The sequence below is a fragment of the Chiloscyllium plagiosum genome, chromosome 21 (assembly GCF_004010195.1).
Source record: "Chiloscyllium plagiosum isolate BGI_BamShark_2017 chromosome 21, ASM401019v2, whole genome shotgun sequence".
Lineage (NCBI taxonomy): Eukaryota > Metazoa > Chordata > Chondrichthyes > Orectolobiformes > Hemiscylliidae > Chiloscyllium > Chiloscyllium plagiosum.
Genome location: NC_057730.1, coordinates 13,346,671 through 13,365,518, shown reverse-complemented (window position 1 = coordinate 13,365,518; position 18,848 = coordinate 13,346,671). Strand labels below are relative to the sequence as shown.

General features: G+C 41.8%; 1 protein-coding gene across 10 annotated transcripts in view; it reads right to left on the bottom strand.

Moving 5' to 3' along the window:
- The window catches only part of tnrc18 (trinucleotide repeat containing 18), a 179,187-nt gene that overhangs the window by 51,255 nt on the left and 109,084 nt on the right, over positions 1 to 18,848 (bottom strand). For 9 of the 10 annotated variants that reach the window (XM_043711267.1, XM_043711266.1, XM_043711269.1 and 6 more), the window contains 7 exons: positions 17,266 to 17,462; positions 15,916 to 16,052; positions 15,344 to 15,472; positions 14,685 to 14,853; positions 11,188 to 11,563; positions 8,369 to 8,668; positions 3,991 to 4,194 (listed from right to left, as the gene is read on the bottom strand). In XM_043711267.1, the coding sequence (XP_043567202.1) occupies positions 3,991 to 4,194; positions 8,369 to 8,668; positions 11,188 to 11,563; positions 14,685 to 14,853; positions 15,344 to 15,472; positions 15,916 to 16,052; positions 17,266 to 17,462 (1,512 nt within the window). The remainder of the gene's footprint in view (positions 1 to 3,990; positions 4,195 to 8,368; positions 8,669 to 11,187; positions 11,564 to 14,684; positions 14,854 to 15,343; positions 15,473 to 15,915; positions 16,053 to 17,265; positions 17,463 to 18,848) is intronic. The other variant, XM_043711273.1, reaches the window with a different exon arrangement.

Sequence of the window (18,848 nt, the reverse complement as noted above, 5' to 3'; positions counted from 1 at the left end):
TTGAAAACATCTGAATTAGCAGTTAAAATGTCTGCTTGCTGTCTTTGCCTGAGGTCATTATGTTATTATTAATGCTTGGCTGCTTTCCACATTCTCCCATTATCTGAGTAAGGAATCTTCAATTCACACTTTGTTTGTAGCTCAAAGAGGTTATTAAAGGATTGGCTGTCTTTGATTTGGGATTATGAGTAGAAGCTTGTTTGTTGATATCTGATTAAGAACTGATGGTCTCTCAAAGATTTCAATATGCTTTCATGAATTTTTTTAAATTCTAGTGACAGTTGGAATTGATAGCTAGATGTTAACTTTATTTTGTCAATAGCTCTACTGAGGTCTTCCCATGGTGGACTGGGTGAGTTGGTACAAAGGGTGGAAGGTCAATGTATGATGAGTGGGTGGGCATGAGTTGGTATTAAGTTGGCTCAGAGGCTATCAGAAAACATGGGCTGAGTATTAGGCTGGCATGGAGGCTATGAGAGGTCATGGGTTGCGGCATGGACTGGCATGGGTGATCATTGCAATGGCTGGGGAGGGGGTAATGGGTAAGCATACACTTGAGTGGACGAGGTATGATGAGTGGGTGATGGTGCCAGGGGTAGGGGTGGAGTGGAGAAGTGAAGACTGTAGATGCTGGAGACCACAGTCAAAACATGTGTTGCTGGAAAAGCACAGCCAGTCAGGCAGTATCCGGAGAGCAGGAGAGTCGACATTTTGAGCATGAGCTCTTCATCAGAAAAGGGTGAGGAGGATGTACAGGTTTTGGGTTAGGGTTAGAGGAGAGGGCCTTGTATTTAACAAAACAACAGAGAAAAAACGTCTAAGAGAACTGAGGCAGGCTTTTGAATAGCTCAGCCCTCGGCAGTCATTGTGGCTGCCTCCAATTTGCATCCAGGTTCAGTGAGCCAATCTCCATCCCTTACGCCCCCCTGTGGGACAAGGAGCCCATCTTTTGGTGAAAGGTTTCCCTCAGTGGCTGGGGTGAACTGTGACATTTTCTTACTCTCACTAGGGAACAAAAACCAAGCCTGAAAGTCCAAGTGTTGGAAGTGATGTTTCCAAAACACGTCTCTGTAAATAAATGCTCATCGACGTGCCAAGGCTCCATTTCTATCCATCACTAGCTTTCCAGACTAGAAACACCTAACAGCCCTTGGCACATCCACAAATAGGGTCAAAGTTCGTTGATTCATCACACACATGGAACAGACTGCTGCAAAGAAGGAGGCTGCCCTGCTATACCACATCTCACATGGAGTACCATGGATAAACTCACGTTCTCTTAACCTTTCATAGAACATAGAACAATACAGCGCAGAACAGGCCCTTCGGTCCTCAATGTTGTGAACTAATCTAAGTCCATCACCCTACACTATCCCCACCCTACACTATCCCATCATCATCCATATGCTCATTCAAGGATTGTTTAAATCTCCATAATGTAGCTGAGTTAGCTATATTGGCAGGTAGGGCATTCCACGTCCTGACCACTCCCTGAGTGAGGAACCTGCCTCTGACATTTGTCTTAAATCTATCACCCCTCAATTTGAAGCTATGCCCCCTTGTACAAGCTGATGTCATCATCCTAGGAAAAAGACTTTCACTGTCTACCCTATCTAATCCTCTGATCATCTTGTATGTCTCAATTAAATCCCCTCTTAGCCTTCTTCTCTCCAATGAGAACAGACCCAAGTCTCTCAGCCATTCCTGATAAGATCTTCTCTCCAGACCAGGCAACATCTTGGTAAATCTCCTCTGCACCTTTTCCAATGCTTCCATATCCTTCCTCTAATGGGGTGAGCAGAACTGTACACAATATTCCAAGTGCAGCCGCACTAGCATTTTGTATAGTTGCAGCATGACAGTACAGCTCCAGAACTCAATCCTTCTATCAATAAAACCTAATACACTGCATGCCTTCTTAACAGCACTATCAACCTGGGTGGCAACTTTCAGGGATCTATGTCCATGCACACCATGATCCCTCTGCACATCCACACTACCAAGAATCTTTCCATTGACTCAGTATTCTGCCTTCCTGTTATTCTTCCCAAAGTGAATCACCTCACATTTATCTGCATTAAACTCCATTTGCCACCTCTCAGGCCAATTCTGTAGTTTATCTAAGTCCCCCTGCAACATTCTTCCACACTGTCCACTACTCTACCGACTTTAGTGCCATCTGCAAATGTACTAACTCATCCACCTATGCCTGCAGTTATAAAAATGACAAACAGCAGTGGTCCCAAAACAGATCCTTGTGGCACACCACTAGTAACTGGACTCCAGGCTGAATATTTTTCATCAACCACCACTTGCTGCCTTCTTTCAGAAAGCCAGGTTCTAATCCAAACTGCTAAATCATCTTCAATCCCATGCCTCTGCATTTTCTCCAACAGCCTGTCATATGGAAACTTATCAAAGGCTTTACAGAAGTCCACGTACACCATGTCAACTGCCCTATCCTCATCCACATGCTTGGTCACCTTCTCAAAAAATTCAATGAGGTTTGTAAGACATGACCTGCCCTTGACGAAACATTGTTGACTATCTGCAATCAAATTGTTGCTTGTTAGATGATTATAAATCCTATCTCTTATAATCCTCTCCAAAACTTTTCCTACAACAGACATAAGGTTCACTGGCCTATAATTACCTTGGTCATCTCTACTGCCCTTATTGAACAAGGGCGCAAAAATCCTCCAGTCCTCTGGTACTAAACCTGTAGACAATGATGACTCAAAGATCAAGGCCAAAGGCACTAACATCTCCTCCCTAGCTTCTCAGAGAATCCTCAGATAAACCCCATCTGGCCCAGGGGTCTTGTTTACTTTCACTCCTAGAATTGATAACACCTCCTCCTTACTAATCTTGATCCTTTCTAGTCTAATATCCTGTATCCCATTCTTCTCCTCTGCAATACTCTCCTTTTTCTGAGTGAAACAGATGAGGAATATTCACTGAGCACCTCTCTGATGTCCACAGGGTCCACACTCAACTTCCCACTTCTGTCTTTGACTGGCCCTATTCCTACCCTAGCCATCCTTTTATTCTTCAATACCCATAGAAAGATTTATGGTTCTCTTTTATTCTACCTGCTAAAGACTGCATATGTCCTCTCCTTGCTCTTCTTAACTCTCTCTTTAAATCCTTCCTAGCCAATCTGTAACTCTCTATCACCTCATCTGAACCAGTTTGTCTCATTGTCACATAAGCCTCCTTCTTCCACTTAACAAGAGATGCAATTTCTTTAGTAAACCACGTTCCCTTACCTTATCACTTCCTTTCTGCCTGACAGGGATAGACATTTCAAGGACATGCAAAATCCTGGTCCATAAACCAGCTCCACATTTCGATTGTCCCCATCCCCTTCATTTTGCTGCCCCATTCTATGCCTCCTAAGTCTTGCCTATTCGCATTATAATTGCCCTTCCTCCATCTATAACTCTTGCCCTGCAGCATGTACTTATCCCTTTCCATCACTAAACTAAACATAACTGAATTAAGGTCACTCTCTCCAAAGTGCTCATCTACCACTAAATCAAACACCTGGCCTGATTCATTACCAAGTACTTGATCCAGTGTGGCCTCCCCTCTTGTCAGCCCTTCAACATACTTTGTCAGGAAACCCTCTTGCACACATTGGACAAAAATTGATCCATCCGACGTACTAGAGTTATAGCATTTCTTTCTCTGAATTGTTTCAATATTTCATCTTTCTAAAACAGTCACAGAACAGAAGCAAATCCTGCCGAGTTGAGTTTCTGAACAGTGATTCATATTCCTCACAAACAAACAGAAGGCTTCATTTTGGATTTGATCTGCCATACTGGTTTGTGAGCAAGTTGGCATTATGACCAGAATTCATATCACTTACACTAACCAAAGAAAGTAGAGTTAACTCGTCAGCCTTATTTTAGCAAAACTAAATCCAACTCTTGTTCTCAAGTGACTAGATGGTCAGTCAATTTACAACAAATAAGATCCACTCACCCAACAAGTTCTGCCTTTCTTCTTTCTTCTTGGCTTTCTGCTTGGCCTCAAGCTGAACAAGCGATAATGGTGGAGTCATAACCGGACTTGGCAGGGCACTGGCTGCAAACCTGGCTAGTAGGCCGAGACCACTCTCATCCAGGACTGGTGAGGAAAGAGCATCACTGCAATCATTCCTATAATCCTCTTCTTCAGAGGTGTAATCTACATTGAAAAAAGTAGTAAGTTACTGACAATAAAAACAACCTGCGCATTAAGAGTCTGGGTTGAAAACACTGGAGAATGACCCACATTTGTGCTTTGATCTCTGTTTGGTTTTATAATTGGTTATAAATCCTTGAAAGACCAGAGTACAAACTGTTTGGCCCTACAACATTAAGAAAGGGGTGATAAATTTGAAGCTCTTCAGATTATTCAAGAGCAAGAAATTTGAATTTCCGATCCATTTTGCACATTAACAGGTAACTTGATTCACAATTAAAAATGGATGGGGATACTGAGAGCAACGAGATGTTGAGTGTGTGAAAAGATGAACCATTCCTCACTCAGAGATGATTGAAACTGGTGTTCAGAGTGTATGGTAACTTCCTTTCAACCTCAGAACTTTTCATCACTGTGGAGACCTCATAAAACAAGTCCATTTGCATATATTAGCCAACATTCTCCACTCCTCCAACCCACATTTCTAACAAACAAGCTGCACAGTTCATCATTACAAATAAATAAATGCTCTAAAATAACTGAGTGTAAAGAAATTTCCATCCTGTATATCATATTTAACCCTTTGACTGTTAGAAGCCAGAAGATGGACTAGAAGTCCAAGGGTTAAATTTACAAATACTTTACATTCAAATGTACTGTCAAGCAGATACACCGATATTATTTTTTTTTCTGTTTTTATGCAATAGCTTAAACTATTTGCACCAGTCTCAATCAGAATTTACTTGTTAACTTTGTTTTGTTTTGATGGCTTTGCGCCAGAATGTTACAAACAGTGTGCACCTCTACTGAACAGTGCAAGATTGGTTAGGGATAAGTAAAGCGAGAAAGCCGATTGTTAGCAGCACCTTTTGTTATTCGAGGAGGCATTGAGCAATGTAAGTATGTTAAAGAAAGATTGCATCTGAGTAATGAGCACTCAGAAAATCAATTCACAGCTTATTTGTAGAAGCAAGCGAGCCTACTGTGTACAAAGCAGGCTGTGTGTAGGCAGACTTCGAACAGTTTTGGGTCCTTTGTTGTCATGGTAACAATTTTACCTATTTTATCACATAACAACATCTTTAATTGCAACAGCATAATGGGATTTTTTTTCTTCCCAAAACATTTAAATTTAACTACGTCACAGGTACAATTTATTAAAAAAAAGAAACAACAAATATGGCAAGGACAGTGGTCAAGAGTTCAAAAGTTACATGAAGAAAAGTGGTGTTCCTACCTACATAACAATGCAAGGTTCTGCTGCCATGGAAAGTGACCCCACTGCGTGGTGTCTGCCCTACTCCCAGCCAATCACTTTGCTTCTTAGTGCAGCATGAGAGCAATGCAAGATACCGATAGACATTCAAGCATCATGGATAGGGGTCAAAGGTGAAGGGGTGTCAAGCAGCTGCAAGGAGAAAGCGAGCATTCTAGAAAAGCCAGGTTATTGTTTTAGTACTGGACATTAGGGGACAGCCATAAAGAACCCTATTACCCAAATATCCCTTAAGGCAATTAGTAACAGATCTTGCCCATTATCAACAATACCAGGGCAAACCTTTGCTGACCTTTTGTAGGCAACATATCAAAAATTCCAAGAAAAAGCAACTTCACTTTCAATATACCATTGCCAATTATATGAGAATCCAGTGGACCTACTCATTTATTTCCTGTGCTCACAAGTTAGCAAACATCCTGTCTTATTCAAACAGAATTCTTTAAATTGATCCACTGACTTGACCCCCCCCCACCACACCTCACCTCCAAGTAGAGTGGACTGTTCTCCTAAGACAGAACCACCAGAAACCATCAATTCCTTTGCCACAGCAAGGACACTTTCTAGTAAAGAGCCTATTGATTTTGTTGGCAGATGCAAGATGTAGCAATACAACCAGGTGTTAATGGATTTCGATATACCCTGGGCTGCAACCGGGAGCAGGGATGAAGTAAAGACCACTGGATTATTTATAATTGGCACTGCTTCCCCCATGAAGATCCATCAATAGTTTATATTCCAAATATTATATCAAAAAGATAACAAAAAGATTCAGGATCTGTCAACCTCACAGAACTGGATGAGCAAAAGATATGACTCGGGCCTTTAAGAAATGTTTTTTTTTAACCTTTTAACATTTCCTGATAACCATAATTTTAAAATAGCCCCACCTTGACCTCAGAGTGATACTCCCAGTATTGTTATGATTATTATTTTGATTACTGAATGATAACCTGTTGCCTTTCACCACGGGAAAGCAACACAATACCGATCCCTAACTTTTGCTCAGCCTTGTTCAGATGTCTAGCCCATACCGCTGACCATTGCCATTTCAAAAAAAAACAGAACTGCTTCTGGCAATGAGTACTACCCTTCTACAATTTCATGTGATTGCTTGCTGTTATGTCTCCACCTAGTCCTAATGCAAGTCCAATTCTGAGAAAGTGGGTATTTCCAACAACTGACCTGATACAAAAAGTGTATCTTGTTGAATATCCCATTGTTCACAGTAAATTGGATTTGCCCTGTGACATATAAGGGACTTGTCTCTGAAAACAAAAGAAAATGTTTCAACAATCTCCTTCCTGTATCAAACAGTTGGAATGTCTGTGTTCTGAAACAGGCTCGTGATGGGAGGCACAATATGTTGGTACAAAGTGGGCAATAATTATTTTACACCTACCATTTGAGTTTAATTTAAAAAAAAGAGGAATACCACCCTGAGTTTTTATAGCACAACACTATTAAAACAAAACATAACAGAACTTTAAGGTATTCATACAGTTTATAGAAGTTCATTTCTTTAAATTGTTTTGTACAATTTTTTTTGTTGAAAAAAAACAGTACATATAAACTTTCACCCTGTCCAGACGGGATAAGGCAGTCATCAAGCTTTCAAACAATTACATAGTTTTACAACTGGTGAGACAGTTGCACTAAATTATACCAACACCCCAAGAATAAATCTGAACCATTAAATTATGAACAACATTTGGAAATTCCAATTTGCTTTTGAATGTTAGTAACAGGCTTGCATTTAAATAGGATTGAACATGCTTAAGGAAGCAGTATTAAGCAGCACATTTTTTGGTATTCAGACACCAGTCTGCTATGTCAGTCGTTTGAAAGTATCTGGGAAACCAGCGTTTGAAAACGTTGGAGTCTCCAGAGGTTCAAGCAGAATGGACGGTGACAATTTGCAACAGGATTTTATTTCAACAATTGGAAAAATTGTACCACACTCACTCCCACATATTCTTAACACATAACCAATATTAAAATGCTCTTTATGCTTCATACTGGCTCTATAAACCTCGATGCCAATTACATTTTGATACTAATTAGATCCTTCACTGGATTTCAACCATTGCCAAACCAATGAGTACTCCTGCACATGATTCCCTTCCCACTATCACATATTATTCTGCGTCTCATTTTAAGTTTGCTGAGTGCTTCAGTAAATGAAGTAGAAAATGCCAATCAACTCCTGAGGACAATATTCAAGCTGTGATGTTTCCACACATTTCTTTTGTGGGTTTGGAAACAGTTTGAACTAGAAAACAGAAAATCTAGAAACGAACACAAAAAAAGGATGGCGAAATTATTGGACATTCAAGGACATATTAGAGACTAGAGGAGGCAATACCAGCAAGCTTCTAAGAAATAAAGACAGATAACCAACATCAATGCACTTCCTAGAAACATGAAAGGGATATCTGAATAATAGAGAGTTCTATTGCAAGTGGGGATGAAGTGAAATGCCCTTTCATCTATTAGAAGAAGACTATATATTTAAAAAAAAATTAAAAGCAAATGCAAAGCAAGAGAGACAAAGCACGCTCATTTAGTTAAAAAAGAAATGAACATGTTTAATTAAGCTTCGGCAGCACATTGCAATACAAACATTGGGAAAACACACACACACACACAAAGTATTCAATTTACAATTCCAGTGGTTCAGTGAAGCCTCTCAAGAGGCCAATCCCAAGGGGTGGGGGGATGGGAGGGGGGTGGTGGGGTAGGAAGGAAGGACTTAGGAATTAGCCAATTAGACACAGGCTCCAAAAGAGCCAATATTTAATACAACAGTTAGAAAAGGGCAGCCTACACCTGCCAAATTCCAGATGGTCACTACTTTGCACCATCATTTGCTCTCAACACCTGAGGTTTACTTCTATTAACCTTGATTGAATGAGTCCTCCGAACTGTCACTGAAGGAAGATCCACCCTCGGCTTCCTCCAATAGCAAGGCAAAGTGCTTCAGATTTTTCTTGTCGGTTGCTCGTTGTGATCTGATAGTCCCAGTGGCAGACGCTAGTCTTTTGGCCTGCTTTGTGCCCAGTGAAGCCTTGCTTTTCTTTGATATTATGCCATAGAGAGCAGGTGCCTTCAGTTTGGAGCCTGATCGCTCGGACATACTTGAGGTGGACTGCAACGGCCATTCATCCTTTACCAGTTCCTCCTCATCCTCTGTGTCAGTATCTGCAGTGGTAAAAGGTAGCACTCAGTGTCACTCCTCAAAGCGTCTGCACACCACAGCACCATGTAAAGAAACATAAAAATCAAGCAACCAGGCTTCCTCAATTTGCCAAATACTCAAAAAAGGAATTGCAGATAGTCAGGTGACTGATGCCCTCCAAGTGACAATACATTATTGTCTACAATCTCTATTTGAAAATTCTCATTCATTTTCAAATCACCCCAATGTCTTACTCACCCCCCATCTCTGTGATCTCCTCGAGAACCTCAGAGATGCTTACACTCCTCTCATTCTGGTCTTTCATGCATCACCAATTTTCAATAATCACTTCTTAACAGCTGTGCCTTCTCAGTTCAGTGTTTTAGAGCTCCCTCAGGAAGTCTATTTGCTTCTTGAACTCTCTCTGCCCCCAGCAAGCTCTCCTCTGAAACTCACCCGACTGACCAAGCTTTTGACCACTTCTCTTGATATTTCCTTATGCAGGTGAGTGCCAAATTCCATTTGATAGTGCTTCCATGAGGCATCTTGGGAAGTTTCACTACATTCAAGATACTATCTAAATGTAAGTTGTTGTAGTGTGATGGGCAGAAGCTGACTGAATCAGTAAATCTAATGTTATCATCATTTTTTAAAATATGAAATCTACACCTTTTCGTCTGCTAACCTGTTGTGTAAAAACTAGGAATTACAAATAACAATTGTATGTCCACAACTAAAGGTAAAGTTGCCAACCTCAGGCAAGGGGAGAAGTTGAGAAGGAGAGCCCTTCATATTAACCTCAGTTGGAGTGAGAATTGAACCCAAGCTGCTGGCTTCACTTGCATTGCAAACCAGCTGGCTGTCAAATAAGCAAAACCGAGAGAGAGTGGTGGCTGTGTGGAATGCTCTGCCCCAGAGGGCAGTGAAAGCCCACTCTCTGGATTCATTTAAGAAGGAGTTGGATAGAGCTCTCAAAGATAGTGGAATCAAGGGTTATGGAGATAAGGCAGGAACAGGATACTGATTAGGAATGATCAGTCATGATTATTTTGAATGGCGGTGCAGGCTCGAAGGGCTGAATGGCCTACTCTTGCACCTATTGTCTATTGTCTATTGATTCCCAAACTACTTACTACAGGCTAAATTTACCAGTTCAGCATAGGCAACTTGCTTCTTTTGTCTCACTCTGTGTTCTCTCCTTCCCCAGTGCGGGCAGGGTCATGTTTCGATAATACCTGACACCACCCCACCCCTCCCCAAAATCTTCAACAAACTCGGAACACACAACTATTCCACTGTGAGGTGCATGTCACCTGTGGCCCGTCCGCTCTGCACGTCTACATGTGCACTACCCTAGGTGGCCTCATCAGGGAACCATTGGGCCCTGAGTTCAGTTAACCTGCCCTCCTCTCCAACACTGGGAAACTGAAGCCAAATGTTAAGCCACGCTCCTGTGACCCCACTGAGATCAACAGAAGCCAAACAGGAGTGATCACAGCAACCAGCCTGTCTGGTCGACATCCACACTGAACAACGCATTCACTCACTAAAGGCAATCAAACTTTCCTAACCTGGACAACAATGCACCATATTGTGAGAATTTACTCTAACCAGTTTCGTCAAGCTAAAATCCCACGCTGAGCCCTTCTCAAGTAATACAGACAAGGCAATAAGAGATGCTTCAAAATTCATATGACATATTAGACTGCAGCAGATTTACCTTTCTAATAATGTCCGCGGGATTTACGTAAGTTACTTTTAGCGATTTAAATTTAAACTTCGGATCATTCGATTGTAATGTTCAAAAGAAAAGCTCCAGCAAATGTTCTAAAAGAGCGAAGCAGGAAACGGGCTCCCATCTTGTCAGTACTAAGACAAAGGAATAACGTAATGGGCTGTTGAGATGCCCCGGGAGTGTTGGGTGGATTTTTAACCTGTTCTTCAGCAATAATGGAAAGCACCCAGTTTTCCCAACCTGATTTTCGAGGAAATGGAAGTGACGCAGTGCCCTTGACAGATGGTTGATCTGCAACAGTAGCTTCACTGCCAGAGTGAGTTGCTTCAGACTGGCCCCATTGCTGTGCCAAGGTTGGGATGAGGGGAAATCTTTATCTGTATCTGGACCCACAGTCAGATGGAACCTTGAGATGCCAGCACTGGGTGCCAGAAGTGGAGAACATTTCATCTTCCAGCATCAACATTTATCAGCTTGAAAAATCATACACAAGATGAGTCCCTGAAACCATCAATCAACTAAATAAACTGCTTTAAGTATTGACTAAAGGCAGTGGCCATTCCATCCTATCGCAGGTTATATTTTAACCAAAAGTTCTCACCATCTCACTTCACCTGAGACCCAGCAAACATGGTCTGGTGGGAAACGTGATTGCGGACTTCAGCTGAACACACAGGCTACCTTCCTCACAATTAGTGAGACTTTGAATGTTCCGACTGTGTGTAATCTAATCCATCCCAGATAATAACAGACTTCATTTTGAATCGTTTTTACTTGCTTCGCTGAAGTTGAAAAACTGCAACTTACTGTAAGAGTAACTGCTGACCTCTGATCTTGCCGGAGAATGGGACGTCTTCAGCCTACCCTTCAACTTTGAACTTGACTCCAACTTCCTGCCCTTGGCTGCCATTTTGCTTTTGCTTTCTTTGGAAGGGAGCATGCTCGGTGAGCTGCCGATGGCTTTATGCAGCGCCTTCCTTCCGTCTTTCCCCAGAAAGTCCTTATGGGAGCTCAGGTGCCTGCAGTTGTCCATGATGCCACATTTCCGCTTCCCTGTTGAACCATCTGCAAACTTAAAGGGTGACTTTAATTTAGTTAGCGAGAGGGTTTGGTGCAGCTTGGTTGCCAGCTGGTCCTGTTCACTGACCTTCCTCTTCTTCTTGAACTTAATCTGGCCGTGGCTCTGTTGGGTTCAAAGTAACAGAAGATCTGAAGTTAGTGTCACTCCAATACAAAATGGCATCCTCAGCATCACTGGGAGAGGAGATGTACTTGCAAAAGAAACAGCTTCAGTGAATCGATCCCTTAGTCATTGAGGAACTTGGAACAGCAACGAGTGGCTTTCCAGAGGGGTGGGCTTGGAGCTTTGTGCTCATAGAGCTGGGTTTTCACTACTAAGGAGCGTAGCTTGAATCAACAAATTTCCCAAATTGGCATATCCCACCTTCATAAGGTGAGGAGGTAGGGACTGGGATAGAGTCATGCTCATTAAACTGAAAGGAAGTGATCATGGGAACAGTAATTGCCAAGGTGGACAATAAAAAGGACCACCTGCGTTTTCTGGGGACTTGCATATAGTTTAGGCCTCCTAGCCCTGAACTCTTATATTCCCCCACCCACCCCCCATGCCAACCCATCCTCCAAGATCCCAGCAACTCTTCATCCCTTTTATAACAATTCATTGCAGTCATGCCTGTATATCCAGTACAGAACCAACAAATACAACTATAAAAACAGCATATGTAGAACTGCTTAAAAGAAAACCCATTTTTTTTAATCTACTGCATCAGAAGCAAAGGTTGTAGCGACATTCCTTTGGAAAGCTGAATATATTACATCTACTGCTCTACCTGCAATACAAGTTACAGTTTAAAAAATCCTCATTAATTAATCAGATGGGTTTTCCGTTTAGGTTCTGAGATTCGTTTGTTTGCTTTTAGTCCCCTGAGTTTCTCTGTTACATTTTCTCTGTTAATGTAAATTACCTTAATTTAATCCATTTTAGTAGCCCCTCGATTTCTGTTGCCTTCCTTTCGTGTGTAGGATCTGTGTATTTTTATTTTTATGTTTTTAAAAGTTGTGGACTGAAGTGAGTCGGGACTGCTTTAAACAAGTATGTTTAAAGGGTGGGTGCATGGTTTCAAAGGAAAGTAACCAAAGTATCTTGCACAAGCAGTAACTCAGTTAGCTTCAGATGAACTGTAGCTGTATATTTGTGTACTAATATACCTGGATGGTGAAAAGAATTGATTGGTCTATGCACTGGTGATTAGTTGAAAAGGGCTTTTTGCCAACCAGCAGGTGTGATTGGCTGTCAGGAAACTGGGAACAAGATACAGAGAAGGGTTTGAATCTGCACCAGATACTCAGAAGTGAGTCAAACTCACTTTAAACCTGAAGCAAATCAATTAATCTTTCCTTCAGCAGTTACTGTGAACTATGACATTTAATCAATTAATCAGAGACATTTTCCAAGGAAACCAGTCACCCAGTGCCTTTTGCAAACCAGTGGAAGCATTTGGGAAAGGGAAGCCAGAAACAAACTTACAGATTAGTAAGAACCAACTCAACATAATCCATGGGCAAATACAACTGAACAGTCTGTCCAGATTATTTACCTCTGTCCTTGTACATTTTCTGTGTGTGTGTGCATGTGTGGAGAGAGAGAGAGAGAGTGGTCTGTGTGTGTGTGGTGTATGTGTATGAGGTTGGTGCTTGTGAGAGAAAGTGAGTGGTGCTCGTGCGCAAAGAGGAGTTTGTAAGGAGACTAAGGTTTTAATTTGTGGAGTGATATGTTGACAGTTTTAACTGTTTATCAGCAGCTAAAGTCTATTAATTTTAATAAATAGTAATTTTAATTAATTATAGAAACCTGGTCTGCAGTTTCCATTGACCTGGGTCTGCAAATCGGGTAAACCAAGGACTTTTGTGTACTTATATAAAAACATTATCTTTTGTGGTGAACGAGATGTAGCAGGGCTTGATTTCCAGTGCATTAACCCACTGGAGTGTGACATTTGTCATTTTGAATTGTCTGCTGTGAAAATGTCCACTTTGTCTTATAAATGGATCCAATCAGAATAATGGCAAGTATTCTGTACCTTTTTTTTCCGCACCAGCCCACTGACCACCTATAATTGCATATTCTGAAAGACAACCACTACTCTTAAACCTTTTCACCTAGAAGGAGCTGTGGTTATGAATTTTTAATTTAGTAAATGGAAGAACTGACTAAAACAAGGCTCCTGTGAACCAAAGCATAAATGTACTCTTTTTACTAGCACTCACTATTTTACAAACAGTAATCATTGGAAATGCGTTAAAGAGTATTTTCAGATTGGAGGAGCTCTCGTGTTGCAGTGGTAGTGTCCCTACCTCTGACACAGGAGGCCTTGGTTCAACTCCAAGCTGCTTCAGAGGTGTGTAATAACATCTCTGCACAGATTGATTACAAAAACATCTATTTGCATACATGGAAGTCACTTGATTTCAAATGGCATGGCAAATAACAACAGGAAGATGGGAACGTTCAAGCAATATTCAAACAGTTCCATTAACATGACCTCCCTCACATGGCCCTCCAATTTCAGAAAGTCATATAGGCGAGAGGATGCACAAAGCACCGATTATCCTAAATGTGATTACATAAATTGTCTGATCAATTATTTTGCTCTTGGTTTTATTTGGGGTAACTGCTGGCTCAGGACAATCTGAGGGCAGACATTTTGAGGGCTGTTTTACCGCTGAGTAATGGCAAAAGATGGCCATTATCGAATTAGCTGCTCATTAGGACAGTTGCCCGGTGAATGGCTACTTTGACGGCGTCTATTCTTCCCGTTACCACATGTTATGTTGACCCCCACCTATGTTGAGGGGAAATGTATCTTTTGAGTTGAAGAAGTTAAGGTCACTGAATACACTTGATAAATAATGGAGGGGTTGGTAATGTAGGTGGGGGACAGCTTCAGACAACAATGTCATTTTGAGTCCAAGGTTATGTTTTGGGTGGATTCTTGATCTGATGTTCTTAAAAATATTTATTTCTGAAAATAAATGATTGATAAGATTTCTTGTCTGGGTGCCAATTCCATTGCATGCTCCCACCTAGTTCCTATGAGCGTTGTACAGATAATTTAGTCATTTTAATAGCTTATTAATTTATTCGTAATTTTAGCTCAGCCATTAGAAGAGATTTATTATTGAGTTATGACCGTGATAGATGGTTGACAAGATGGAGAAACATCCTAACAATGAAGGACACGTGGAAGGGCCCTTCTGAAGGAGCTTTGTCGCAATTGGCTCACCTCGTGTGAAAAGCTCGAAGACGCATCTTGCTCCCACATGCGACTCTGCCCTTTTGCTTTCACGCTCACGCTTTCCGCCTCATCGTCATCATCCTGGGCTGCCGACCTCACCTTCCTGGAGCCGTCGGCCGTCTCCATCTCGTCGGAGAGCGAGAAGCCTTTCCCATGCCTGGAGATTGAAACGCAGGGGTCAAAGCCGAGCCCAGCGCACGCCACAAGGGTGCGGGAGCGAGATAGAGAGAGAAAGAGAGAGAGTGAGAGAGAGAGAGACAGCCCTCTTGCAGCTGGCACGCTAGTCCATTGAAATGAAACAAACCTGTGCGGAGAGGCGGGACCCTTTCACAGACTGCTCCTGAAGTCCCTAAGACTCAATCATTTGAGTGTTTGGCCTTCAACCTGCTTCCCTACCTTGTGTGGCCTCTCCCCCTACACCAGGCTGATCATTCCTTTGATTTTTACAGAGATAGCTAGGAGTGACCGGCTGCCAGGAAATGGAAGTTAGGTGCCCATGTATATCTGGGCCAGGGTTGGGGGGGGAGATGATGGAAATACTGAGCCCAACCCCCAGCCTGTAGAGGTTGCCTGGCGCTCGTTCAGATAACACTGGCCAAGTCACAGCTAACCAACGATGAACCATGTCTCTCCACGCATTAACTTACTTCCCACTCTTGCTGTCACTTCGCCCTCTATCAACATGCGGTGACGGAGCGCTTGAGCCATGCTTTCTCTTTCGCGGCCTTCCAGGTCCTCTCCGCGACAAACTCCTACTTTTCTCATCCCGTTTTTCTCTACGGAGATACAATACGGATTATTTTAAATGTGATTTAGCAACTAAACTTGTTAGTAGTAGAGAACGTTTGAGCAGCCTGGCCTTGATTAAGTGAGTCAACGTGAATCCCTATCCCCATCTATGGAACGTAAAGTAACTTGCCTAATGATGTCCCTGTTGGGATGTTTGCCTGGGGCAGTAGACTGGGCCAACTACTGGTGATTTTTGAGAGTGTTAAACTGCTTAGTCTTTCAGAAAAGATGGCTCAAGTTTGGGGTATGGCCTGCCCTGCTAGACTTTTGCCAATATGCAGCTGTTTTTGTTATGACTGAAGTGTAATAGCTAACGTCCAGAATTATCTAATAGCTGTGAAGATTTGAGTCACTGAGCAGTATGGCTGCACCAGCTTGCCTTTGATTTGCAGACCATTCAACGGGCTGCCTTTGAAGCTAAATCACTTACTCCGAGTCTCTCCTCTTCTGGAGCTTGGCCAGTTCCCTTTGTTTCTCCTTGTATCTCCTCTGTAGTTCTGCCAGCTTCATCCTGTAATCCAACTCCATGGCATCCATCCCCTCAATGGCAGATTTAATGGAGAACATCTAAGTTTGAAAGCACAGTGCTTCAGAGAAAGTCTTGAAAGCAGCCAGCAGGGTACAACTGTTTGATGTGGAATTCATTTTCATTGCCTCCATCGATTTAAAACGACACAGTCCTGAAGGACACCTTTAACCTTCTCTCTCCATTCAATAACTTTATGGTGTAATTAGGTCAGTGATTCACATTCACGTTTGCAATGCATACATTGCAATATAAAAATATTTAGCTAGTTGCTTAAATTAAAGGAGGACTCCTTGGTCTATCTCCTGCAATTACTGTTAACATCAAGTAAATGTTACAAATGCTACTAGTATATCATTCAATCCTTTTTCAAAAATAGGGAAGTAAGTTCTGTGCTTATGCACACTTTTTGCTGTTCTATCTGATTTAACCAAATATAAACCCACTTTTGATTTACCAGTACAAACATAAATATGGAATAAATGAACTAGCCATTTTCCATTATTAAACTGGAGTATTGAAATAGAATGGGAGGCCGGTTAGCTGAGGTAGTTAGATGGTAAACATATGGCCAAGAATATGGGTTCATTTCCTGTTCTGTCTGACAAAGACTTGGGACCTGCCTCTTTCTCCTGGCCTACATACTGGAAAGTAACAGCAAACTAGCACTGACAAAAACTCTGGGGTAACAGCTCAGTAAGTGCATCAGCAGACAATGAGCCAAGGACTCACTTTCAGGTGGAGTGCACATGGAATGGGACATGATTTCAATCAGACATTTTAATGGTTCTAGGCTCTGTGCTCTTGTCTATAATTAGAGAAGGCATCTGTGGCAGCATTTTCGTCTTGAAGTAAGAAGTCTGTAGGTTCAAGTCCCACTTTGGGTACTTGACCACAAAATCCAGACTGGCGCTCTCACAAGTGCCACCTTTCAGGTAACATGTAGATAATACCTACCTACTCCAATTGAAGAACTCACATTTCTATTTCTAAGAGGATTTGTGCTGGTAAATACCGATCGCTTGACCAATAAACAAAATGGATCATCTAATCATGATCACAATACTATTTATGGGAGCAAACTGGTTCCAAGTTAGAAGCCTTTACTACGATACAAGTCTATCATTGGCTGTATTACGATAAGTGGTACATAAATGCATAAATCTTTCCATGACCTAGGTTGGGCAGTATTGATGTTTCTCTTAATGATAAGTAACCCAAGGCAACTCTTCTTTTTAATTCAAATATACTCACAGGCTCATCCTTCTTCTGCATCCAGCTGTACCTCTTGTTGGGATTGAGCTCACGAGGAAGCCTTATCATCACCGGGCCATTCTTTGTGTCTTCAAACATTTCAGTGCTCATCGAAGGCATGGAGTCCATCATGAGCGCCTGGGTGCTAGCAACAAGGAGGCTTTCCAAATCCAAGTGACTCCCTCCACCTTCCAGCCCTTCAAACAAAATATAAGTTTAAAAAGTCACTTCTTCCCTGGCGAGGGATACTGTCACCAAAAATTGACACAGAATACATGATTCTCTCCTCGGTCTTTCCCGGTCAGTATGGTGTTACAAATGTGGATGATCGATAGGCTTAGGCCGACCAAGACTGAGAGTTGAAGTTCTGCCAGGGCACTTTGTGAATTTGGATCAAGGTTTAATTTTTTTTATTCATTCACAGGATGAGGGTGTCGTTGGCTATGCCAGCATTTATTGCCTGACCCTAATTTCCCAGAGGGCAGTTTTGTATTGCTGTAGGTCTGGAGTCATACATAGGCCAGACCAGGTAAAGATGGCAGGTTCCTTCTCTAAAGGACATCAGAGAACCAGATGGGTTTTCCAAACAATCGACAATAGTTTCATGGTCATCATCAGGTGATGGCCTTAAGGGTCATCAGACTTCTAATTCCATATTTTTATTGAATTCAAATTCAATCTGCCATGGTGGAATTTGAACCTGGATTCCCAGAACATTACCTATGTCTCTGGAATAACAGTCCAGTGATAACACCACTAAGCCATTGCCGCTTCCCCCCGCCCATTAAATTAACAGCTGGTATTCAGTAATAAACAACTGGATCACAGAAACTAAAACAAAAGCTGATTCATTGATGAACTGTAGGGTAGAAAATTTGCACTCCCTGCCTTGTTGGACCTCTGTGGACTCCACAGTAATGTGGTTGCCTCTTAACATCACCCCCCCACCCCCAACTGAAGTGTAATAGCAAGCTCCTAAAGTTCAGGACAACCTATGACTGGTAATGGTAATAAGTATCAACCACACCCAGTGAAGCCTACAGGCCAAAAATAAGTTAAATAAACTTTAAGTTAACGGGAAATAGTACCATAATGAACTTACTGTAAGGATCTAAAACAGGGCATAGTTTATATCAAGTTTATAACTCAGCATGTTTTTCAGAGTAACAGTGAGTTTTTTTTTGGCTTCAATGCTCCAATCAGATCTTTCTCCATGAACTGGTCACTAAAGTGTAACTTCAGACTGTCTGAACTCTGTTAAAGCTAAATTCTGTCAACAGATGATGATACTTGAATGTTCATACCTTCATTGTCATTCAAATGTTTGGCAACATCACACAGTTGAAATGCAGCCAACTTTTCTGAACTCTCCCTGTCTGTTCTAAAGAAATGTCAACTGCACACTTGACAAAAACAAACAGGCCTATGACCCACAAGGCACCATTTTACTAATGGGTCACTGTATGTCAACTGTCTAGAGATTTATGTGAAAGAGCTTCTAATTTATTCAAAATCCGGTCTCCTGTCACCATCTGAGAAATCCAACCAGTGCAAAAGGACACTTCGAGAGATGACAAAAATGT